Below are 21,471 nucleotides of genomic sequence, written 5' to 3'. Positions count from 1 at the left end.
GGAGGAGGGCACAGCTGGGCATCTGCCAGTAGGTGGTCTTGAAGTCCAGGGACACTCAGCCTGGAGTGTGTCTTCCAGGGGCACAGTTGAGCGTTGGGTGGAACCTGGTCACAGTGCACCCCAGACATCCTGATTGAGCCTCACCTGCAGCTTCGGAAGGAGAGGTGCAGCAGCCCAGGGCCATCGTGGTGGGGCCGAACGAGCCTGCGGATGGATGAAATGTCCATGCTGTAAAGCAGGAAGATGAGGAGGGCAGGGAGCCAGATTAATCTTTGGGTGTTTGTGTTTTGAAAGATTGTATCACAAATGTTCCCTGCTTTGGGTACCATTGTTGCTAATAGTGGAAATTTACCTTTGCAGAGTGTTTTCAGCTTTTATCAAAGTGCTTTCACAGACCTGTAATCTTGCCTTTCAGGATCATCCTGAAAGGAGTGAGCTGAGCGGAATCACCCCATTTGACAGACTAGGAGAAGGAGGCTCACAGATTCTGAGTAACTAACCCTAAGGTCATGTATTATTGGCACTTACTTTTTTCACTATACTGTGTTGCCAATGCTTGACTCAATATTTATTTCCAAATTTAGCACACATATAGTCTTGTTTTCCAGCAGCTGCTGCTATCTTTAGGAACTGTCAACATTTTGTCACTTATATATGTACTTTTTCCCCTCCAAAATCACAGGCATAACTTTTGCTCAGTATTGAAGAGAAAACTAAGCAAAACCAAACACTGTTCCATCGTAATGTATCATTACTCTTCTCTGTTAGGTTCTGGAAATGTCCAGCCTACCTTCTTTAAACTTCAGTCTTGCAGTAAACCAAATACAAGTCCAGGCAGGAGTGCAGGGTTAGAGCAAGTTAAACAAGAGTTGCCAGTGCGGTTAGTTGTTGACATAGGATTTGTTGGTGCTAACCGTGAATGGCTGGTTTTCTAATTTTCATTTTGTTGGAGAGCCTGTTCTGTTACTGCTTCCCCATGACTGCTGTGCTCCTGGGTTCCTTCCTGTTACAGGTCCTCTGCATTTCTTTCCAGAAAGGGGCTTCACATTTGTCTAGCAGTTTCTTCCTGCAGGGCAGAGAGCATGTGTATGTTCATGGTTTTCATAGCTGTAAATTTGGACCTGTAGTTTTCTTTTAAAATAGATTAGAAATACAAAGATAAAGCATTACATAAGGATGTAGGGTGATTACTGTGGGCGAAAATTAGAGTGAATAGAACAGACACAGTTGAAAAAGCAGTCAGGGAATCTGTACCCTAGTCCAAACATTGCCCACAACCTAACTGTGGAGTTTTCTCAAATCCCTTCATCTTCTGGACCCCTTGCATTAAGTCATTACTCTCATATTTTTAGTTCCAAACCTTACTCAAGTCCCCCAATTGAATAAACTAGATTCTCCTGTATAAAGGTAGTTCAGTTTAGTCACTCAGTTGCCTCTGACTCTTTGCGACCCCATGGACTGCAGTGCACCAGGCTTCCCTGTCCATCACCAATTCCTGGAGCTTGTTCAAACTCATGTCCATCGAGTCAGTGATGCCATCCAGCCATCTCATCCTCTGTTGTCCCCTTCTCCTCCTGCCTTCAGTGTTTCCCAGCATCAGGGTCTTTTCCAGTGAGTCAGTTCTTCGCGTCAGGTGACCAAAGTTTTAAAGTTTCAGCTTCAGCATCAGTCCTTCCAGTGAATATTCAGAACTGATTTCCTTTAGGATTGACTGGTTTGAGCTCCTTGCAGTCCAAGGGACTCCTTTCAGTCCAAGAGATATGAAGGTAGGGTGTCTGGCAAACCTTCCAGTGGTAAGGAAGATGAACTAAGTGAGTTTAAATCCTGTTCATAGTTTTATTATTACTGGGAATTGGATGGAAAGAGATAAAAGTGATTGAACTTTCTGACAGTTATAAAATTATCTGAAATCCACTGCTGTTAGCTAACCTTTTAAGCTTGGCTTCTAATCTTGGTCACCCTTGCATGCCTGACACCTAATATACTGCATGATCAGCATATTGTATTTTGAGAATACTTTCATAAAAAATTGATGGGCTTCTCGACTTGACCTATTTATTTACTTTATTAGGGCAAATTAACCATGTCTCATAACAGCTTTGAAAATTCAGGACATGTAGGAACAAGTGATATGCTAGACAGAAAGAAATTTTAGAGGTGAAATTTGATGGTAGATACTGGGCTGGTATTCTTTATTCTTCAACCCAGTGGGTATTCAATATTCTTTATTCTTGTAACCCAGTGTTTCTGGGTTACAGATTCAATAGAGGGAGTTTTAACTATTTGAAGTTAATTTCAAGGGAAGGAAAGAAGCCATTATTTGTGTTTAATAAATAAACTATAGAAATAAAAGCAGAAAATAAAAGTGATATGAATATTTTGACTATTCAAATTAACCTGAGATTTCCATAACATTTTATGGTGTTCTGCATCATAAATTATTCTAAAAGACAGATATAGCTTCTCTTTTCAAAAAAATAAATACAAACTCCCAATTTTGCACGCAGTTTGAGGGATTTCATGGGCCCCATTAGGTTGATGCAGCCTTGTATTTTTCCTTATCTGGTGGCTCTTAATCCAAATTCCCGGTAGGAAAAAACCCTGGATGTTAAGCCTTAGAAGTCCTTAGAAATAATCTAGACCAGTGTTACTTCAGCTGTGGTCTTTAAGTCAGGTGACTGTATCAAAACCAATATTTAAAAGAAAAGAATAAAACAGAAAATATCATAGTGTTTCATAACATGCCAAGCATAAGTTTAGTTTTGTGACCTGCGTTTTCCTTTGTGTATAGATCTGCGTGTTTATGTGTGTCACTGCTAGGTCTGAAGACAAAAATAGATTTCTTATTGTGGATTGAGGGTAAAGTTTGAGAAACACCCATCAATTCTGGATGAACCTCTTCACTGTGTAGGCGCTTTAAAGGCTAAATGATTTGTTCAGACGCTCTCCCTGCCGGCACGCATGCACACACACACACACACAGAGCTCTCATTTGTAGTGGCTAACCAGGACTGAAGCAGACTATTTGATTGCTAATTGTGCTGCACCACAGTGCTAATTTTTTGAAAATTAACTGTGAGATAGATTATTTTAAAAATTAAGTTATTCATCTGTTCCACACTTGGCATTTTTTTTAATCCTTCATTTTTCCCACTAATTGTCTCTTTCATCACCATTTGAAATAATTTGGGCTTGAGCTTCTTTTCCTGAGTATTGAAAAGTATTTGGGGGCCTCCCCATTGGCCCTCTTAGTCTGCACATCTGAATCATAGAATCTGACTCTTAGGGGCTAATCAGAATTTCAGAACAAGACATGAAGGTTCAAAATGAAGTTATTTTGAATTATTTGTCCATTCATTTGAAAATGGAATGTGATATGTGGCCCCAGATGTTGAGAAGACCTTACAACATTCCCTTATTCCGTTATACAAACCTCATCTGTATGAGGTTTTCTCAGACTTGAATGTCATGGAAATGGCTTGGAGGGTTTTGTTGAAAACGCAGATTCTGATGCAGAAGCTGGCCGAGACCGAGGTTTCCAGCAGCACCCCCAGGAGATGCTGCTGCTGCACCCCGGACCACATGAGCAGGCGCAAGTGCCATGTATTAACTGCCTCATCATCGTGGTAAGAGGGAACTCTCGGCAAGCTTTTGTCATGGTTTTATTAGCATTTTCATGCCTTTCCAAACTGGCTACAAACATTAAAATGTCTTTCTTGTTTTTTAAAAACTGGATTAGTTTTTGTAGTGAAAGACACGTCTTGAAAACAGCCGCGCTCCTCAGTCCCCACGGCCGAGAGGAAGGGCAGGGCCCCTCTTGGCAGCGCTGTTCTAGGTGATTCCAGGTTAACACACTTTTCCAAGCTTCTCCGCAAACTTAACTTTCTAAATAAAGAGCATTTTCTAAAATATTATATAATTTTCTTTCTTAAATTATTACGTGCACTTTCTCCTTTATTCTAGCCACATAAGAGCAGTGTTTTTTTGTAGGCACAGGTGAAGGCTGTTGAACTATATGCAAAAAATGAATAAAACCCACAAAACTACATGCTTGTGTCTGCCTATTATACTTTTTCTATTTTGTCTTTCCAGCTGCTGGTAAGTCTGTCTCAAAAGCCTTCATTTCCCTTCCATTCTAATTGATTACTTCTGACCTAAAAAGCCAGCTACTAGATTTTTTAGAAATACGAAGGGAATTATCCCCAGTCAAAAGGAGCTGCCTGGCATGGAGCCTGTTCCTGGGAGGGTGGCGGTCAGGAAGCTCAGTATCACGGAGCCTGCACGAGACCCTCTGGCTCTAGTTGTATTCTGAGAAGGCAGCTCTGGAGGAATGCGCTCGCTCCTTCTCCGTGCCCTTCTGCATGAGTTTTGCTCCCTCCCTCTCTGTCGTTCTGGCTCACACACACACTCTGGTGAAGTGAATTGGAAGTGTGTGTGCGTGGGCGCACGTTCACGTGTGTGTTCACCCTGTGACTGAGAAGGCAGTACACGTGGCACAACAAACCAGGGGTGAAGAACCTGTGCTAAAGGCCATGGTTCTCTGCTCACAGTCTGTCCTGCAGAGGCTTTGTAAACAGGTCTGAGAATAAAATGATGACAGTAAAGAGGGCATTCCTCGATTGACTTTAGTGATTCAGAGTCCCAGGGATTTAAAGTCTGGTTTCCAGTGTGCTCTGTGTAGTAGATGGTTGGTTATAACCATGACCAAAGGGCCCGCTCACTGGACCCTCGCTGTCAGGCACTGGCTGTTCGGATGGCAGTGGTGCAGCGCCGGGCTGTGGTCCTGCAGGGGCGGCAGATGGGGCCGCCCGGGAGCAGCCAGAGTGCAGAGCTTGGCTCATCAGGCCCCCTGAAGGTACCTGTGCGTGTGTGGGGCCTGTCCTTCCTCAGCAAAGCTAGAAACTGTTGGAGGGTTCACGTCTGTGGAAACCACACAGGAGTTGGTATTATTCTGATTCAAAGCAGAGGGAACCTGTTTGCGTCTCAACTACACAGCATCAGAACATACATCATTTTGGATAGCCTTGTTAATGTGTGTTAGAATTTGAGGATTATACTCTAAAATTGTGATGAAGCTAAATGTAACCATACCATTTAGTTTGGATTTTTCGAAGTTCTGAACAGGGCCCCATTTCACATATTCTTAGTGAGTTGTAACCTTTAAATGCTGATTACCAGATTGGTCTCATTTGAATCTTATTTTTACATCTAGAATGAGTTTTATGTTTCAGTGCAGCTAAACCTGCTGGTATCATTTTAGTCTAATTAACAGTATTTTGTGATCTGGGGCTCCTATCAAAGTTCATCATAAGAGCTAGAAAACCCTGGGAGGTAAAATGAACACATGACCTCATCTCCTGTTTTGCACTAGACTCTAACTTGCATTAAAAGAGACTAAAAATGGAAAAAGAAAATTTTCATTCTTTTATTACATTAAGCGTTAATAAATGTGTTTAATATGACTTCTCTATGTGTAATCCCTCTTAGCTGGTAAAATGGAGGGCTTTGTTTGAAGTACTAGAAACTAAATGCTGCCAGAAGGATTTTACTAGAAACATAGAGTAGATATCAGTCCCTAAGCTTTGTTAATTGATCCTGCTTGTTTAACCGGGGAAATAAAAATGCACGTCTGCTGAAGAGAAGTCTGTGGACATACACTCTTCCTGTTTTCAAATATGTTCCGTAGGTGTTTATCTTAGTTAAACGTACAGACATATAGTAGCCAAGAGAATGCAACTGCTGCTCCTTTAACGTCAGAACTGTGCACGCTGCAATAGGTGTCACTGTTTGGCTTGGCCCAATCAGGGTTGGTGACTTCAGCTATTGGCTCTGAGCACTGGCTGTCTGACTCCATCTGCAGGGCTGTAATACCTACTCTCCTCCGGTCCATTCACCACACAACTTCAGCCGGCTGAACAGACTCACGCAGCTCCAGCACATCTTGATAACCTAATTCAGAAAACAAGCACTACGGCTCTCTCTGCCTGTCGTCTCCTCTCAGTGTAGCATTTTCAGGTGATCTAGGAAAGTGGGTTATTTTTATGAGCAAATAAGAGAAACAGGAATCATGATGGGGATGTATTTAACAGACCCAGTACTGGATAAAACTTAAAACCTGTGTCTCATTCAACATAGTAAAAAGGTCACCTTGCCTGCCTGAGAAAAGAAGCAAAATATCAGCTTGTTGGTTTCTGTTTTCATCTCAGCTCGTGCTAGCCTCTTTTCCCTGATGCTCGCACCGACTTGGGATATCTGGCTATAAAGAGAGACCTACTGTACTCATGGTAGATGACAAGGAAAGGAACATGAAATGTCTCACCTTCTTCTTGATGCTTCCAGAGACGGTAAAGAACAGGTCCAAGAAAAGCTCGAAGAAAACAAATCCAAGCAGCAGCAGCAGCAACAGCAGCAGCAAGTTGCCTCCAGTTTGTTATGAAATAATTACCTTGAAGACTAAAAAGAAGAAGAAGATGGCTGCTGATATATTCCCCCGCAAAAAACCAGCCAGCTCCAGCAGCAGCACTGTCCAGCAGCACCACCAGCAGAATCTCAGTAACAACAACCTTATTCCTGCCCCCAATTGGCAGGGGCTCTATCCCACCATTAGGGAGAGGTAAGTGCCGGGGCAACATATTTACTTGAAAAGTTTTCCTGTGTTGAAGTCTCTGCTTTTACACAACCTGTAATGTATTTTAACATAAATCTGTGTTTCCTCTTTTCCCAGCAGCTTTATTGGTAATGGAAAACTGCCTTGTATCTTTTCCAGAGCAGTACAGCTGTTTTCCTCTTAGATAAAAATGTTTTTGTAAGCTGTAACATTTAAGTGACAGGGTTGTGTCTTTGGGTTATAGGAGACAGAAACCTCTTATTTGTCCTTAAGTCTAAAAAAAGTTTGGATAACTTTTTCTTTTTAAACTTCAGTTACTTCCATGTGTTTGCAGTGATTACAAATGCAGTTGTATAGTTGGAACCTTTATTTGTAGTTTTACCCCGAAGTTACTCAACGGTTGTTTATCTTGTGACTCTTTCCTGGGTTTTCTATGTTAGGGAGGGGGTGTTACAATGCTGTGAACTAATGAATTGCCTCTGTTTATAGAAATGCGGTGATGTTCAATAATGATCTGATGGCAGATGTACATTTTGTGGTTGGGCCACCAGGTGGGACTCAGCGGTTGCCAGGACACAAAGTAAGCAACAGCTGCATTACTGGTTTCGCCCTGAGCTCTCCACAGAGGGACCCTCTCCCTGATCCCGGAACAGGGCTGGGCAGCTCGCAGGCAGTGCTTGGTTTCCCCCCATCACAGAGTAGGCACAACCTTTCCAGAGGGCCCTGGCCACGCTTGCTTTTTTTTTTTTTTTCCTTTGTTTCCTTCTACCCTGCTTTATATCCCCCACAAAAACATGCCCTCTTCACTCCCCAGTCATGGGAAGTTGTTGTGATGGGTTTGGAAAGTCATATGCTGACCCTTCTCCTAGAAATCAGTTAGATATGCTTTTATTTATTTTATAATGAGGGACCTTGTGTATTAATCTGTGAAAGCCTTGATAATTAGCAGCACAGAGACTAGTTTGCATGAACTTCTGTCTTTTGCTTTCACAGCCAGATCCTCTGGACCTTGGCTTTGTTAGTAGAGCAGGTGTTAGGTACTCTGTGTTCACTAAAGCTGATCACTTTAGAGTGTTTTTCTGGAATAATTTGCTGAAAATGTTTTCAATTTGGTGCATGAAATAAGATTTCCCCTTCTCCACAGTACGTTTTAGCTGTTGGGAGCTCTGTGTTCCATGCAATGTTTTACGGAGAACTTGCCGAGGACAAAGATGAGATCCGAATACCAGATGTCGACCCTGCTGCTTTTCTCGCCATGCTGAAGTAAGCATCACACGTATGTTTGCAGAGAGTTTGTTTGTGCTGTGTTTGTGCTCTGCTGGCTTCACAGTTAAGTGTAACTTCCAGGTAATACAAAAGGGAGGCCGATGAAGAAAGAGGGTGCTGCCTTACCTAATACATGTTTTCAAAGAAAACTCCTGTGTGTCTTTCCATGGGAAGCATGTGGAAGGAAGCAGGAGTTTGTAATCACACCTTGGCGTGGGATCTGGGAGCAAGAGGCATACAGTGATTTCATCTTTAATGACTTACAATTAAAAATAGCTTTCTGGTTAGGGATTATCTAATAGAGTATGTTCTCTCTGTGTGTGAAGTCTTTAAGAACACATAAATTATACTTTGGTGTCACAGTTCCGGAAATTGTATGCATTATTTAAATCCTACCAGTTAGGAGGTTTTTAAGTTTTCTAGGAGTTACTGTCTCCTATCAGCAAATATAAAATTAATTATCTGATCTTGATGCACATGTACATACACATGCTCTCACATAAAGTCACATACCATTTCTCAGGGGTAAGAAGCATTTGCATTTTGTAGTAAAGGAGAAATTTTTGAAAAATTTGATTAATTTTCTATAGTTTTATATGGATTTGTTCCAAAAAACTTTAATTGGTCATTCAGAAATACAGTTATAAGATATACATTTATTTAAAAAATAGTTTTCTATCTCATGAATCTTTTTCAAAATCCAGTACATGTTAACCAGATAAACAGAATCTTCTTCTCTGACATGGGTTGATGCTGGAGAGTGTTATAGTCTACAGTGTGTGATTAGAGTCCAGTGATTATTCTAAGTGATGTTTAGGTGATTTTTGTTGAGCCTTATTCTAGCAGACCAAAGTGTCTCAGAGTTCAAGGTTATATGCTCCTGTGGGGATGTTGAGTCATTGGAGTGCATTACAATGGATGTTGAAAAAAAATTATTCATTGGGTCAAGTTGGACAGTAATCCCACAAACAGTTAAAATGTTAATATATATTGTCTTCTGCCTACTGAAAAATAAGTATTATAGTTAATTCCTGAACTTTAAAGTGTTGTAATTCTTTATTTATAGTCTAGTTTTGAAATCCATCTGCTACTCTTTAGAACTTTCACAGTGGGAGAGGTTGGAAAATTAAGAGGCAAATGAGCATGTAAAGTACCAAAACATAAACTAATCCACCACTTTCAACCAACAGAGACTTTATGACTTTTGTAATCTCTTAGAGATCTACTTGCAGAAACCTGTCTTACCTGTAGGAATTTTTGTGTGCTGTTTTTCCCCCGTGAAGTTAGCTTTGTATGTTTGACATTGTTTCTGTTGCAGAGGAGAATGCTGACACTAGTTTGGTGTTTCGGCGTCACTGTAGTCAAGTAGAGTGTTCTGTTGCTGCAGAAATATGTACATAATTAGAAAGCCCGAGTACTAGTCACAAAGTTCCATTTCACCAAAGCCGTTTGATTCATCATTTGACAAGCATCTTTTCTTATAAATGTGTTGCCTAGAATATATCTTGACACAGCTTTTAAAATTATACGTGCAGTCCACATAAAGCGGCGAGAATCAGAAGAATAGCAGGTGCCGTTTACTGCCGTGCCATGCTGGATCAGCACTGCGTGATCACCTGGGCGAGCGGAGGCCAGGCTCGCTTCACCCCTGCCTCGTGGGTGAAGCGCCAGGACTACTGGGAAGGGCGCTGTCAGGAAGGAAGAGAAGACTGCTCACTTGCCCATTCCAGGGAGAGAGCTGCAAAGCGCTGACCGTGCTGCAGAGTCCTCCTACGGTCCCCGTGCTCCGGGCAGAGCATCACTGCTGCGGGTATTTTGTCCAGCAGTCTTGCCATCTTGCCAGTAGCTGTCTTAGTCTCAGAGACAAGGAAGGGCTTCCTCGGCGCAAAAATGCAGCTTCCATTTGTGATTGCGGTCCTTTTTCTCATTGCCATCCTTATATTTTTTGTATTTTCTTCCAGAAGCCCTCTAATTTCTTGTTTCACTAAGGAAAACTTAATAGCAAGTTGCTAAACACCTTAGCTAGAAATTTTTAAAAAATTATGTTTATTAGTATGTATTTTTCACCTGTGTGCAGTTCTCACTGACTTATCTCTTGATCAACAATAGAATATGAAAGAAGCAGATGATTTCTACCTTGACATACCATCCTGGGAGATTGCCACTGTCCCCTAAAACAGTAAGAAGTGTCTCCTGAAATACAGACACTTGAGAGAAGCACACAAATAGTGCATATTTAGACTTTTTTATTTGTCTTTTAATTAAATATATCTAGAAATAATGTATTCTTTAATTCTGAAGGTGGAAGGAATGTGTGGAGGAGAGGAAAGAATTTAGAGTTTAAAAAAAGAGCAGATACAAAGCCTGCATTGGATTCTACATAAAGTTAACTGTGAGATAGCATCAAGCATCGAAGCCCATACTTAAAAATCCATTGAACTTGGGACTACTTCAAAAATATCTTTTTAAGATCAGATTTTATTTTGTGCTTCAGGAAAATCCAAGTCATTCTTAATTAAAAGCATTAAGATGCAATCATTGCTAACATTATAGTATTAAAGATATTTGTTTCCATCTGAATGCACAGAAACACTTTTAAGTAAAACTATATACATATATTTCTCCTAAAACATGGGGATTATTTCTAATATAATACAGTATATATATATATATATATATATATATATATATATAATTTTGCTATTTTTTCCCTAATATTAACTGTCTTTGATCTCAGTCCTTTCTCAAACAGTTCTCGAATCCTCAATTTCGCCCCCCCCCCCCTTTGAGAGGACAGGGAACATAGCTTTAAAATAGAGGCTAGAATAATTACATGAAGTTAATGTCTTTAATTATACACACTTTCTACTAAATTGAAGTGTTGATGATTTATGAATGTATTTCAGATGTTGCTGTAATGTCTAATCATTTTTGTAATAACTGTCACTTAAAGATGATTTTCTTGGAACTAACTTGAAAGTAGCTGCATCTTTTCTTGCTGGACACAGTCATTTGGTGAAAATTCGATTTACACGCCGGACTCTTTCTTGCAGATACATCTATTGTGATGAAATTGACTTGGCTGCTGACACGGTCTTGGCCACTCTTTATGCTGCCAAAAAGTACATCGTCCCTCACCTCGCCAGGGCCTGCGTCAATTTCCTGGAGACCAGCCTGAGTGCCAAGAACGCCTGTGTGCTCCTGTCCCAGAGCTGTTTGTTCGAGGAGCCGGACCTCACCCAGCGCTGCTGGGAGGTGATCGACGCCCAGGCCGAGCTGGCGCTCAAGTCCGAGGGGTTCTGCGACATCGACTTCCAGACCCTGGAAAGCATCCTCCGCAGGGAAACTCTGAATGCCAAAGAAATTGTGGTCTTCGAGGCCGCTCTCAACTGGGCTGAGGTGGAATGCCAGCGACAGGATCTGGCTTTGAGCATTGAGAACAAGCGCAAGGTGCTGGGCAAGGCGCTCTACTTGATCCGCATCCCGACCATGGCCCTGGACGATTTCGCCAACGGTGCTGCACAGTCCGGCGTCTTGACTCTGAACGAGACCAACGACATCTTCCTCTGGTACACGGCGGCCAAGAAGCCCGAGCTGCAGTTCGTGAGCAAGGCCCGCAAGGGGCTGGTGCCTCAGCGCTGCCACCGCTTCCAGTCCTGCGCCTACCGGAGCAACCAGTGGCGCTACCGGGGCCGCTGTGACAGCATCCAGTTCGCCGTGGACAAGAGGGTCTTCATCGCGGGCTTCGGGCTGTATGGCTCCAGCTGCGGCTCGGCCGAGTACAGCGCCAAGATCGAGCTCAAGCGGCAGGGCGTGGTCCTGGGGCAGAACCTCAGCAAGTACTTCTCGGACGGCTCGAGCAGCACGTTCCCCGTGTGGTTCGAGTACCCGGTGCAGATCGAGCCGGACACATTCTACACGGCCAGCGTCATCCTGGACGGCAACGAGCTCAGCTACTTCGGGCAGGAGGGCATGACGGAGGTGCAGTGCGGCAAGGTCACCGTGCAGTTCCAGTGCTCGTCGGACAGCACCAACGGCACGGGCGTGCAGGGCGGCCAGATCCCCGAGCTCATCTTCTACGCCTGAGCGCTCCGGCTCCCCGCTTCACGCTCAGCTCGGCCGCAGCCAGCCATCGGCGCGGGCTGTTCGTAAGGAACAGAGCTATGCGCCGGTTCTGATTTCTTTCAACCTTTTTCGTTATGTACAGGCAAAAATGCAGCACTCAGCTTTTAACTGTATGTCGGAAAGCCAAATTCTTAGCAAGGCTTGTGGTTCTTAGAGTTGCACCTATCCACCCAGGGAGATTTTGCATTCTTTTCCGACTGCCCCACTGACCTCCCAGTTTAAGAAGATTTTTGGATCACCTCAGATTTCCTTTTGGGCTTTATTTTGACAAAGAGAAGGAAATACTCTAAAGTAACAGTAGCAATTATTTTTAAACGGAAACCCTCCCTCTCCCCAAACAGATAAACCTCAGTGTACAATTTTGAAAGACATTTTGCTTGATAATAAGTAATAATTTAGAAAGTAGACAGTAGTCATCTTTACCTTCTTATTTCCTTTTAAATATTTTGGGCATTTGCTTTTGGACATTGCTTTTTCTTAAATCCTAAATTCATAAGTTTGTCAGATTTTTAAACTGCAGCTGTCAACGGAAGGTAAAACAAGAAATGGAAGTTTTAGATCACGACTTTTGCTACAAGCAGATTTGTGTTCTTTTAGTTTAGAAGACAGGCAATTCCAGTACAGAGGCTTCTTTTGGAAGTAACTAAATTGCAAAACTTTATTGTCAACTAGAGAAAAATTGCAGGTCTGTTAATTGAAACTCAAATAATCTTGAAGCCTGAAAAAGTCCCACATGACAAATAGTTTAATTGATGGCACATTATAATCCAGAGTTTGAAAAAGTCAAGCTCTTTTCTCCCTGCTTAGCTTCTGATCCCTGCCACTTGCTGGTTTTCAAAAGTTGTACTGTATAGAATTCCTATTCCCCCATTCCCATGAAAAGAGGACCAAACGATTTCTTCAGATGAATAGAATAACGGTTAGTTTTGTAGTGCCACATGTTAATGTAATAAGATACTTTATGCATTGATTTTTTATTTTTAATCTGAAATATATTTTACTTAATCTGCTTTGACCACACTGTCTCTTCTTCGTTAATTATGATTCTGTCCCATTCCTGGACTGCTAGAATCTGGCCTGTGACCATCTGAACGAGCCATATATGCCTGCAGGGTTTTTAAAAAGTGGTCTGGAGTAATAAACTCGATGATACCTTAATGTTCAGTGCCTCAGCATCACATCCAGTTCTCTCTTTTTTGTTTTTTTCCCATGGATAGTGTAAACAAAGGCGGGAAAAGCTCGTCAAAACATTCTCCTTCACAAAGGCTTGTGCTGGCTTAGTGCCCGTGACCCTAGTGGTGTACACTGTGGTCGCTCCCAGTTGAAGTATCCACGTGTTTCTGGGCAACTTTTCTGCCCAGTGTGATCCTGAGATGGCTTCCCCGCCACCCAGAGTGTGGTCCCTGGCCACCTCCTTCTCCTGTTCTGAGCCCGAAGCTGGCTCTGGAGCGGGGGCTAGTCCCGGGGTGGGTGTGTGCGTGGGTGCCCGTGCGCATGCGGTGCGCGCCGGCTCAGGAGCTGTCTCCTGCTGCCCGGCCAGCGGGGCTGGGACAGAAGGGGCCCCCTGCCGGGCCCACCCGGCCCGCAGAGGGAGACTGCCTGTGTTTCCGGGCCGCTTCTCTCCCGTAGACGTGGGCTGCTGCTTCAGCCAGCTTCCCCAATGGAGAAAAACACTGGATTACAGAAATGTTTTAATCATCTTTACCCCTACCCATGTCTGTTAGCATGGAGGTTCAGAAGCTGTTACCAGTGATTAACAGATGCGTGCTCCCAGGACAAGCTTCCAAAATTATCTAACAGTTATTTCTTATTAGCAAGATGACAGGTAGTAGTTGTGGCAAACCGTCTATGAAACGGAGGTAGGTTTTCAATTAAAAAAATATTTCTACAAAGGGTTTTGTTTATAAATTATGGTTAAACATTTCGGTAACTCATAGCTACCTTGCAATTGGTAGACTGTAGATTTACCTGATTGGAAGGCACTTATTTATAAGCCAGAGGCGAAGAAACTTTTTAGCACTAATTTCATCATACTAGATTGTTTTGGAGGGGAGTGTGATAACCTTGTTCATTCAGTAACACCCACGATCAGTGCTCCTATTAGTAGCTACCCTCCAGAGGCTGGGAATCTGCTGGGTGAGAGCCCCATGAGATCCTATATACTGGGTATGGAAGAACTTAATTTTATGATAATTGCTGTCACTTGAAGAAAAATAAAAAAACCGTCATCTCATTGGCTGGTGCCAAGAGCTGTGGTATAAATTTGAAGATTGTATTTAAAATAAGAAAATGTTATCTTTTAAATCCTATTCTTCCTTCTGCATTTTCAATGACATGGAATTAAGGCTAATATGCTTGCTTTATTTTCTTTGGTAATCTCAAATTTTGTAGCTTTCAAAACTAGAAACCATTGTTCTGACAAGGCAGGCAACTGCAATGCATAAACACAATTTTATTAAACACTGCCCTGTAGATGCTTTTCCCCACGTATCTGGCAGTCTTTGTTGTCGTTTATATCCTGGGGATAAGGGGAACTAGGCTAGCAGTTCTAATGTAACATTCTTTAAGCATATCTTAATATAGTATTTAAGTAAATGGTCTAATTTCTACATAATTATTGCACTGAACTGTCTTTTTTTTTAAGGTGTCTAAATAAGCTTGCTAATTCAAGACACTAGCCAGTTGTGCATCAGAGTGCTTGAATTCAGGAGCTTACCGCATTATTTATGAAGGAAAAATATATAAATATGAAGTACCTCATGTTGAATGTTATTGTACTGTATTTTTAATGTAACAGTGCAGATCTTGTTAGACACATGAATGTGTGTAATCATGTTAAATGCAAATAAAATAAAACCGGTTCATATATTTGTCTTCCTTAACATTTTTGTAGGTTCCTTAAAGTAGTAAAAAAAACCCATTCTGGCATTTTGGTGCCACTTAACCGTTTAGAGATGGTTTTTTCAGGAGCATTTGTTTGCTAAGCTAACACATATCATTGATCCCTAAAGAAGTAAAAATCCGGTAAAGAATAATAGAATAATGAATATGTTAATTGGTTGCATTGTTGAAAACCTGAGTGTTAAGTCGATGCACGAGAGTGAGTGGATGCGTTTATGTTCCAGTTGCGGAACTTTGTAGTTGGCTGGTATTCTGATGGCTTAGTTGCTCACATGCCTGTAGAGCTCCCTGAGCTCACTGCTGTTGATGGCAGATCACATCTAGCATTAGCGTGGCCAGTGCTGCTTATCCCTGCTGTTATAATAGCTTACACTAGGAATAAAGATCAGTGTGACATGACAGTGATGAATATAATTTTATGTCTTCAACTGGTTTTCCATTATATTTCCCTATATCAAGTACATTTATATACACACATAACTATATACATGCATTTTTTTTCACTATAACTTTGTTACTTATATACTAGAGTTTATTGTAAAGCCCTGTGTATTTGCTTAACTACTTCATCTACCCTTAGTTCAGTTTCTATAACATACCTGCTCAAAGAAATTTTGGAATTATTCCATAGAATAAGAGAACTGGAAATACCCATTCTCATCAGCTTAATTACCACCTGAATTGCAAAGGTCTTTAATCCAGCAGAGTCTTAGCCTTTATGTCCTCTCTGGCGCTCTTTAAGCTTAACCCACATGTGTTTGTTTTCAATATCCCAAGACAATTCAAAATGATCCTCCTTTATTTTTGGTACTCAGAGTCAACACTTCACTGAAATTACACTTTCTTCCCAATGACTCTGACTTCCCTACAAAAGCCATAGACTTAATGTTGAGGAGGAAAAAACAAAAACACAGAACAGGAAGGAGAAAAATTATTCCTGAGGAAGTAAGTAGCATGAAACTTAGAGGCCAAAACAAGCAAGTGACTCTGAGAGCCTGCAGTATCTTGATTAGAGAGGGCTTTGTGTGCCTTTGAGGTGCTGCAGTAGAAGATGACTGTATTTTTTGATTTCTAATCAATACGTTTCAGCATATTTTCTAAGCCATTTACATTTATTGGTTAGCTACTTTCTTTGCTCAAAACTTCACGTTATCCTCCATTTTTTTAAGAAAAGATCATCTGACAAAACTAAAACCAGGGGGAAATTTCCACAATAGAATCACTTTGTTTATTTCTATAACTACCCTAAGGGCTGGTGAGAAAAGTCTCTCAACCAAGATACAGTTCGGTAAGTGTAAAGAAATTATTTGTGAGGAAGACAATGGTTGCCTTGGTCACACACACACACACCACGCAGTATATGACGGTAGCATCTGTAGGTGAGTCACTGAAGAGTCTGGGTGCGTTTGCCTAACGTAGGCACCCCCCCTGTTGTTTCATCTCGGCCTTTTTGAGTGGGAGAGGTGGGGAAGGTACCATTCCTATTTATGCAGATCTTAAATGTCCTTATAATGGTAGTTTTCTATTTGCCTGTTTACTTAAATGTCCATTGGACAGCAGTTGTACCAGCAGATGCTACTGTTTTATACTTGGCCATCTGAAAAGCCAAATATCAAGAGAGATAGTTAAACAGAAAACCCACCATTTACTTTGTCAAATCCATACTTTGTGTATAGGATATAGTTTACGTTTCCTGTTAAACTGCTACCCCTGAATCGTTGGTTTGTTCCCACTAACTCCAGTAGTAACCAAGCTGAGTTGTAAGACGAGGGGCTGTGCTTTAGATGGCAGGGATGATTTTTTCACTTCATGCAGCAGCAGTACAGAAATTGTTTCAAAATGGAGGTGTATTTTTTTTGTTTTTATGACTTTGATGAACAGTTTGTATTCAGTAGACCATCTCTTTCACATCAGTTTATTTTTAGAAGAATGAAACTATACCTGGAAAATTTTTTAAAGTCGTACTAGTGGGCTTGTTAATTTAATTTTGTACTTTTTAACTTATTGAAGTATAGTTGATCTACAGTGTTATTAGCTTTTGCTGTACAGCTACAGTCACACACACATATGTGTGTGTACATATATACACATATGCTGCTGCTGCTGCTAAGTCACTTAAGTCCTGTCCGACTCTGTGCGACCCCATAGACGGCAGCCCACCAGGCTCCTCCGTCCATGGGATTTTCCAGGCAAGAGTACTGGAGTGGGGTGCCATCGCCTATATATGTAAATATACAAATGCCAAAGAATGCTCAAACTACTGCATGATTGCACTCATCTCACGTTCTAGCAAAGTATTGCTCAAAATTCTCCAAGCCAGGCTTCAACAGTATGTGAACCTTGAATTTCCAGATGTTCAAGCTGGATTTAGAAAAGGCAGAGGAACCAGAGATCAAATTGCCAACATCCACTGAATCATCAATAAAGCAGCAGAATTCCAGAAAAACATCTACTTCTCCTTTATTGACTATGCCAAAGCCTTTGACTGTGTGGTTCACAACAAAGTGGAAAGTACTTAAAGAGATGGGAATACCAGACCACCTGACCTGCCTCCTGAGAAATCTGTATGCAAGTCAGGAAGCAACATTTAGAACTGGACATGGAACAATAGACTGGTTCCAAATCGGGAAAGGGGTACATCATGTATATTGTCACCCTGCTTACTTAACTTATATGCAGAGTACATCATGAGAAATGCTGCACTGGATGAAGCACAAGCTGGAATCAAGATTGCCAGGAGAAATATCAATCACCTCAGATATGCAGATGACACCACCCTTATGGCAGAAAGTGAAGAGGAACTAAAAAGCCTCTTGATGAAAGTGAAAGAACAGAGTGAAAAGTTGGCTTAAAGCTCAACATTCAGAAGACTTAAGATCATGGCATCTGGTCCCATCACTTCATGGCAAATAGTTGGGGAAACAATAGAAACAGTGGCAGACTTTATTTTGGGGGGCTCCAAAATCACTGCAGATGGTGACTGCAGCCATGAAATTAAAAGATGCTCCTTGGAAGAAAAGTTAGAACCAACCTAGACAGCATATTAAAAAGCAAAGACATTACTTTGCCAATAAAGGTCTGTCTAGTCAAAGTGATGGTTTTTCCAGTAGTCATGTATGGATGTGACAGTTGGACTATAAAGCTAGCTGAGCACTGAAGAATTGATGCTTTTGAACTGTGGTGTTGGAGAAGACTTGAGAGTCCCTTGGACAGAAAGGAGATCCAACCAATCCATCCTAAAGGAAATCAGTCCTGAATATTCATTGAAAGGACTGATGCTGAAGCTGAAACTCCAATACTTTGGCCACCTGATGTGACGAGCTGACTCATATGAAAAGACCCTGATAATTTATGCAGATATTTATGCAGATCTTAAATGTCCTTATAATGGTAGTTTTCTATTTGCCTGTTTACTTAAATGTCCATTGGACAGCAGTTGTACCAGCAGATGCTACTGTTCGCTGATGTTGGGAAAGGTTGAGGGCAGGAGGAGAAGGGGATGACAGAGTATGAGACAGTTGGATGGCATCACCAACTCAATGGACATGAGTTTGATTAAACTCTGGGAGTTGGTGGTGGACAGGGGGGCCTGGCGTGCTGCAGTCCATGGGGTCACAAAGAGTTGGACACAACTGAGCAACTGAGCTGAACACATACATCCTTTTTCCATTATGGCTTACTATAGAGTGTTGGGGAATACAATTCCCTGTGCTATACAGCAGGACCTTGTTATTTATTCGTTCTTTATAGCAGTTTGCATCTGATCATCTCAAGCTCCCAATCCATCCTACCCCCACCCCCTTCCTCTTGGCAACCACAAGTCTGTGCTTTATCTGTGAGTCTATTTCTGTTTCAGAGAGAAGTTCACTTACGTTATATTTTAGATTCCACATGTAAGCCTTATCACATGGTATTCTCCTTCAGACTTGATTTAGTATGATAATCTCTAGGTCCATCTGTGTTGCTTCCAGTGGCATTATTTCATTCTTTTTTATGGCTGAGTAGTATTTCACTGTGTGTACACCACATCTCTATCCACTCATCTGTTGATGGACAGTTAGGTTGCTTCCTTGTCTTTGCTATTGCAAATACTGCTGCTATGAATATAGTATATTTTTGAATTATCTTTTTTTTTATATTTTACTATTACAGTTTTGTCCAGATACTTGCTCAGGGGTGAAATTGCTAAATCATATGGCAACACTAGTTTTTTATGGAAAATTCCACACTGTTTTCCATAGTGGCTGTACCAATTTACATTGCCCCCAGCAGTATAGCGGGGTTCTCTTTTCTTCACACCCTCTCCAGCATATTGGCCATTCTGACTGATTTGAGGCGTTACCTCATTGAAGGCCTTGTTCATTTTAACAAGAAGTGTTGCAGTAAGTCTTCATGACCAGTATAGAGCATAAAGACTGTTTTGCAAGAAACTAGAAAAGTACAAAATAATATTTTGATATGTAGCAGTCTTCACTGTGTCTGTACAATTTGCATTTTCCTTCCTAAGCTATTATGTTCAAAAGGTAATCAAAAGGAAGATAATAACTATTTAAGGAAGCTTCAAATAATCTTTCAAAGCTTGAAATGGAGAGTACCACCTTCTGCTATATAGTAGAATCCATAAAATCACACTTCTGAGATTCTTTACATCTTAGAGAATTTTCACTTTTGTGCTTCCCTTAACCAGCTCCAAACTTAAATTTTTTTTCTGCACCTTGTCCAGTAGTGCAGAAACACTCAGAACACCTGAGCCTTATCCAGTTCAAAACTCAAGAAAAATTTCAATTCTGAGAATATTTGGAGGCATTAGTGGACTAAGGAATTTTAGTATTGTAGCTTCCCAGGACGGAGAAGGCAATGGCACCCCACTCCAGTACTCTTGCCTGGAAAATCCCATGGACAGAGGAGCCTGGTAGGCTGCAGTTCACGGGGTCTCAAAGAGTCAGACTCAACTGAGCGACTTCACTTTCACTTTTCACTTTCATGCACTGGAGAAGGAAATGGCAACCCACTCCAGTGTTCTTGCCTGGAGAATCCCAGGGACGGGGGAGCCTGGTGGGCTGCCATCTATGGGGTCGCAAAGAGTTGGACACGACTGAAGTGACTTAGCAGCAGCAGCAGCAGCAGCTTCCCAGGAAAGATAGGTTTAATGAATCATTCGGGGGGTTAACTCAACGTTCATTCATTCATTGACCATTCATGGATCCTTGGCTTCATCCCAGGCATAAGGTGCTAGGAAACAAGTGCTTTCAGCGGCTTCTGGTTCAGTGCAGTGCTGCCCTCCTGTTAGCGCCAAGCATTGTGCACGGCTGCCTCCACCCACAGAAGTGCTGATACGGTGGCTATTGAGTGGAGCCTCGGAAACTGCCTCTCCTGGGAGCATGCACACGATGCTGACTGACAGCCTTGTCTGCAGATCACACTTTGAGTAGCTCCCACCTACCTCTGGTAGAAGAAAAAGCGATGCTGAGCTGGACTTTGAAGGATGTGTTAGAATCATCTAGTGAAGACTCATGACACAAATTAGAAGGGAAGGAATAAGGATTGGGGCTTTCCATGTGGTGCTGATGGTAAAGAACCCTGTTAATGCAAGAGACATGAGACGCGGGTTTGATCCTGGGTTGGGAAGATTTCCCTGGAGGAGGAAATGGCAACCCAATATTCTTGCCTGGAGAATTCCATGGACAGAAGAGTCTGGTGGGCTACCATCCATAGGGTCACAGAGTGGGACACAACTGAAGTGACTTAGCACACACACACACAGATAGGGATGAAGGGAATTCCAGAAGAGAGAGCAGAGGGATAGTATTGGAAACAGCTTAATACAGCTCACATAAAGGGCACCTATGAGAGAACAAGAGCGCCTCCTGTGTGCCAGCTGTGGTACGGGATAATGAACTGGGCAGGCACGGGGAGCACTTATACGTTTGGCTGAATTACTGGCTTTCATCTGCAGAATAAAGCAGTGACACTGAAGATATTTGAGATAGATAAGGCAGCAGTTTCTTGTTTTAAAACCATTTTTCTGAACTTAAGGAAGGCCAGCCTGGATCAGATTAGAGGCAGGAGGAGAGGGTGGACCTATGAGTAATGCATGCAAAGATCAAAGAAGGCTGGGGAATGGAGAGGAGGATGAGGATTCCAGAGGAACAGAGGAGAGACAGTCAGGGTCCAGTGGCTGCAACATCCAGGCAGAAGCGGGCTTGTGAGACTGGAGTGAAGCCTCTTGTCTTATATTTACCTTTATGGAGAGGGAAAGAAAACAGCTTTTATTCTACCATCCTCTATAGATGGTTTATAGGTACCCATCCTTGATTCTAAGATTCTTTTCAGTTCAGTTCAGTCGCTCAGTCATGTCCAACTCTTTGCAACCCCATGGACTGCAGCACACCAGGCCTCCCTGTCCATCACCAACTCCTGGAATTTACTCACACTCATTTCCATCGAGTTGGTGATGCCATCCAACCATCTCATCCTCTGTCGTCCCCTTCTCCTGCCTTCAGTCTTTCCCAGCATCAGGGTCTTTTCCAGTGAGTCAGCTCTTCACATCAGGTGGCCAAAGTATTGGAGTT

At 42.0% G+C, this 21,471-nt stretch overlaps 1 protein-coding gene across 6 annotated transcripts in view; it reads left to right on the top strand.

Annotated features, from left to right (window-relative positions):
* Window positions 1-14,864, top strand: part of BTBD3 (BTB domain containing 3) — a 33,203-nt gene extending 18,339 nt beyond the window's left edge. For 3 of the 6 annotated variants that reach the window (XM_086335042.1, XM_086335043.1, XM_086335041.1), the window contains 4 exons: window positions 6,340-6,613; window positions 7,097-7,187; window positions 7,752-7,870; window positions 10,927-14,864. In XM_086335042.1, the coding sequence (XP_086191168.1) occupies window positions 6,471-6,613; window positions 7,097-7,187; window positions 7,752-7,870; window positions 10,927-11,959 (1,386 nt within the window). In that variant the 5' untranslated portion in view covers window positions 6,340-6,470 and the 3' untranslated portion in view covers window positions 11,960-14,864. Of the gene's footprint in view, window positions 1-1,364; window positions 6,614-7,096; window positions 7,188-7,751; window positions 7,871-9,408; window positions 9,763-10,926 lie in introns of those variants that run through there. The other 3 variants (XM_086335040.1, XM_086335039.1, XM_086335044.1) reach the window with 3 other exon arrangements.
* Window positions 14,865-21,471: the final 6,607 nt, after the last annotated feature.

The sequence above is a fragment of the Bos grunniens genome, chromosome 13 (assembly GCF_055505025.1).
Source record: "Bos grunniens cultivar Pamir isolate PY7600 chromosome 13, Bosgru_T2T1.0, whole genome shotgun sequence".
NCBI classification, from domain to species: Eukaryota; Metazoa; Chordata; class Mammalia; order Artiodactyla; family Bovidae; genus Bos; species Bos grunniens.
The sequence above is the reverse complement of the archived record's forward strand: the minus strand, read 5'-3'. Positions and strand labels throughout refer to the sequence as shown.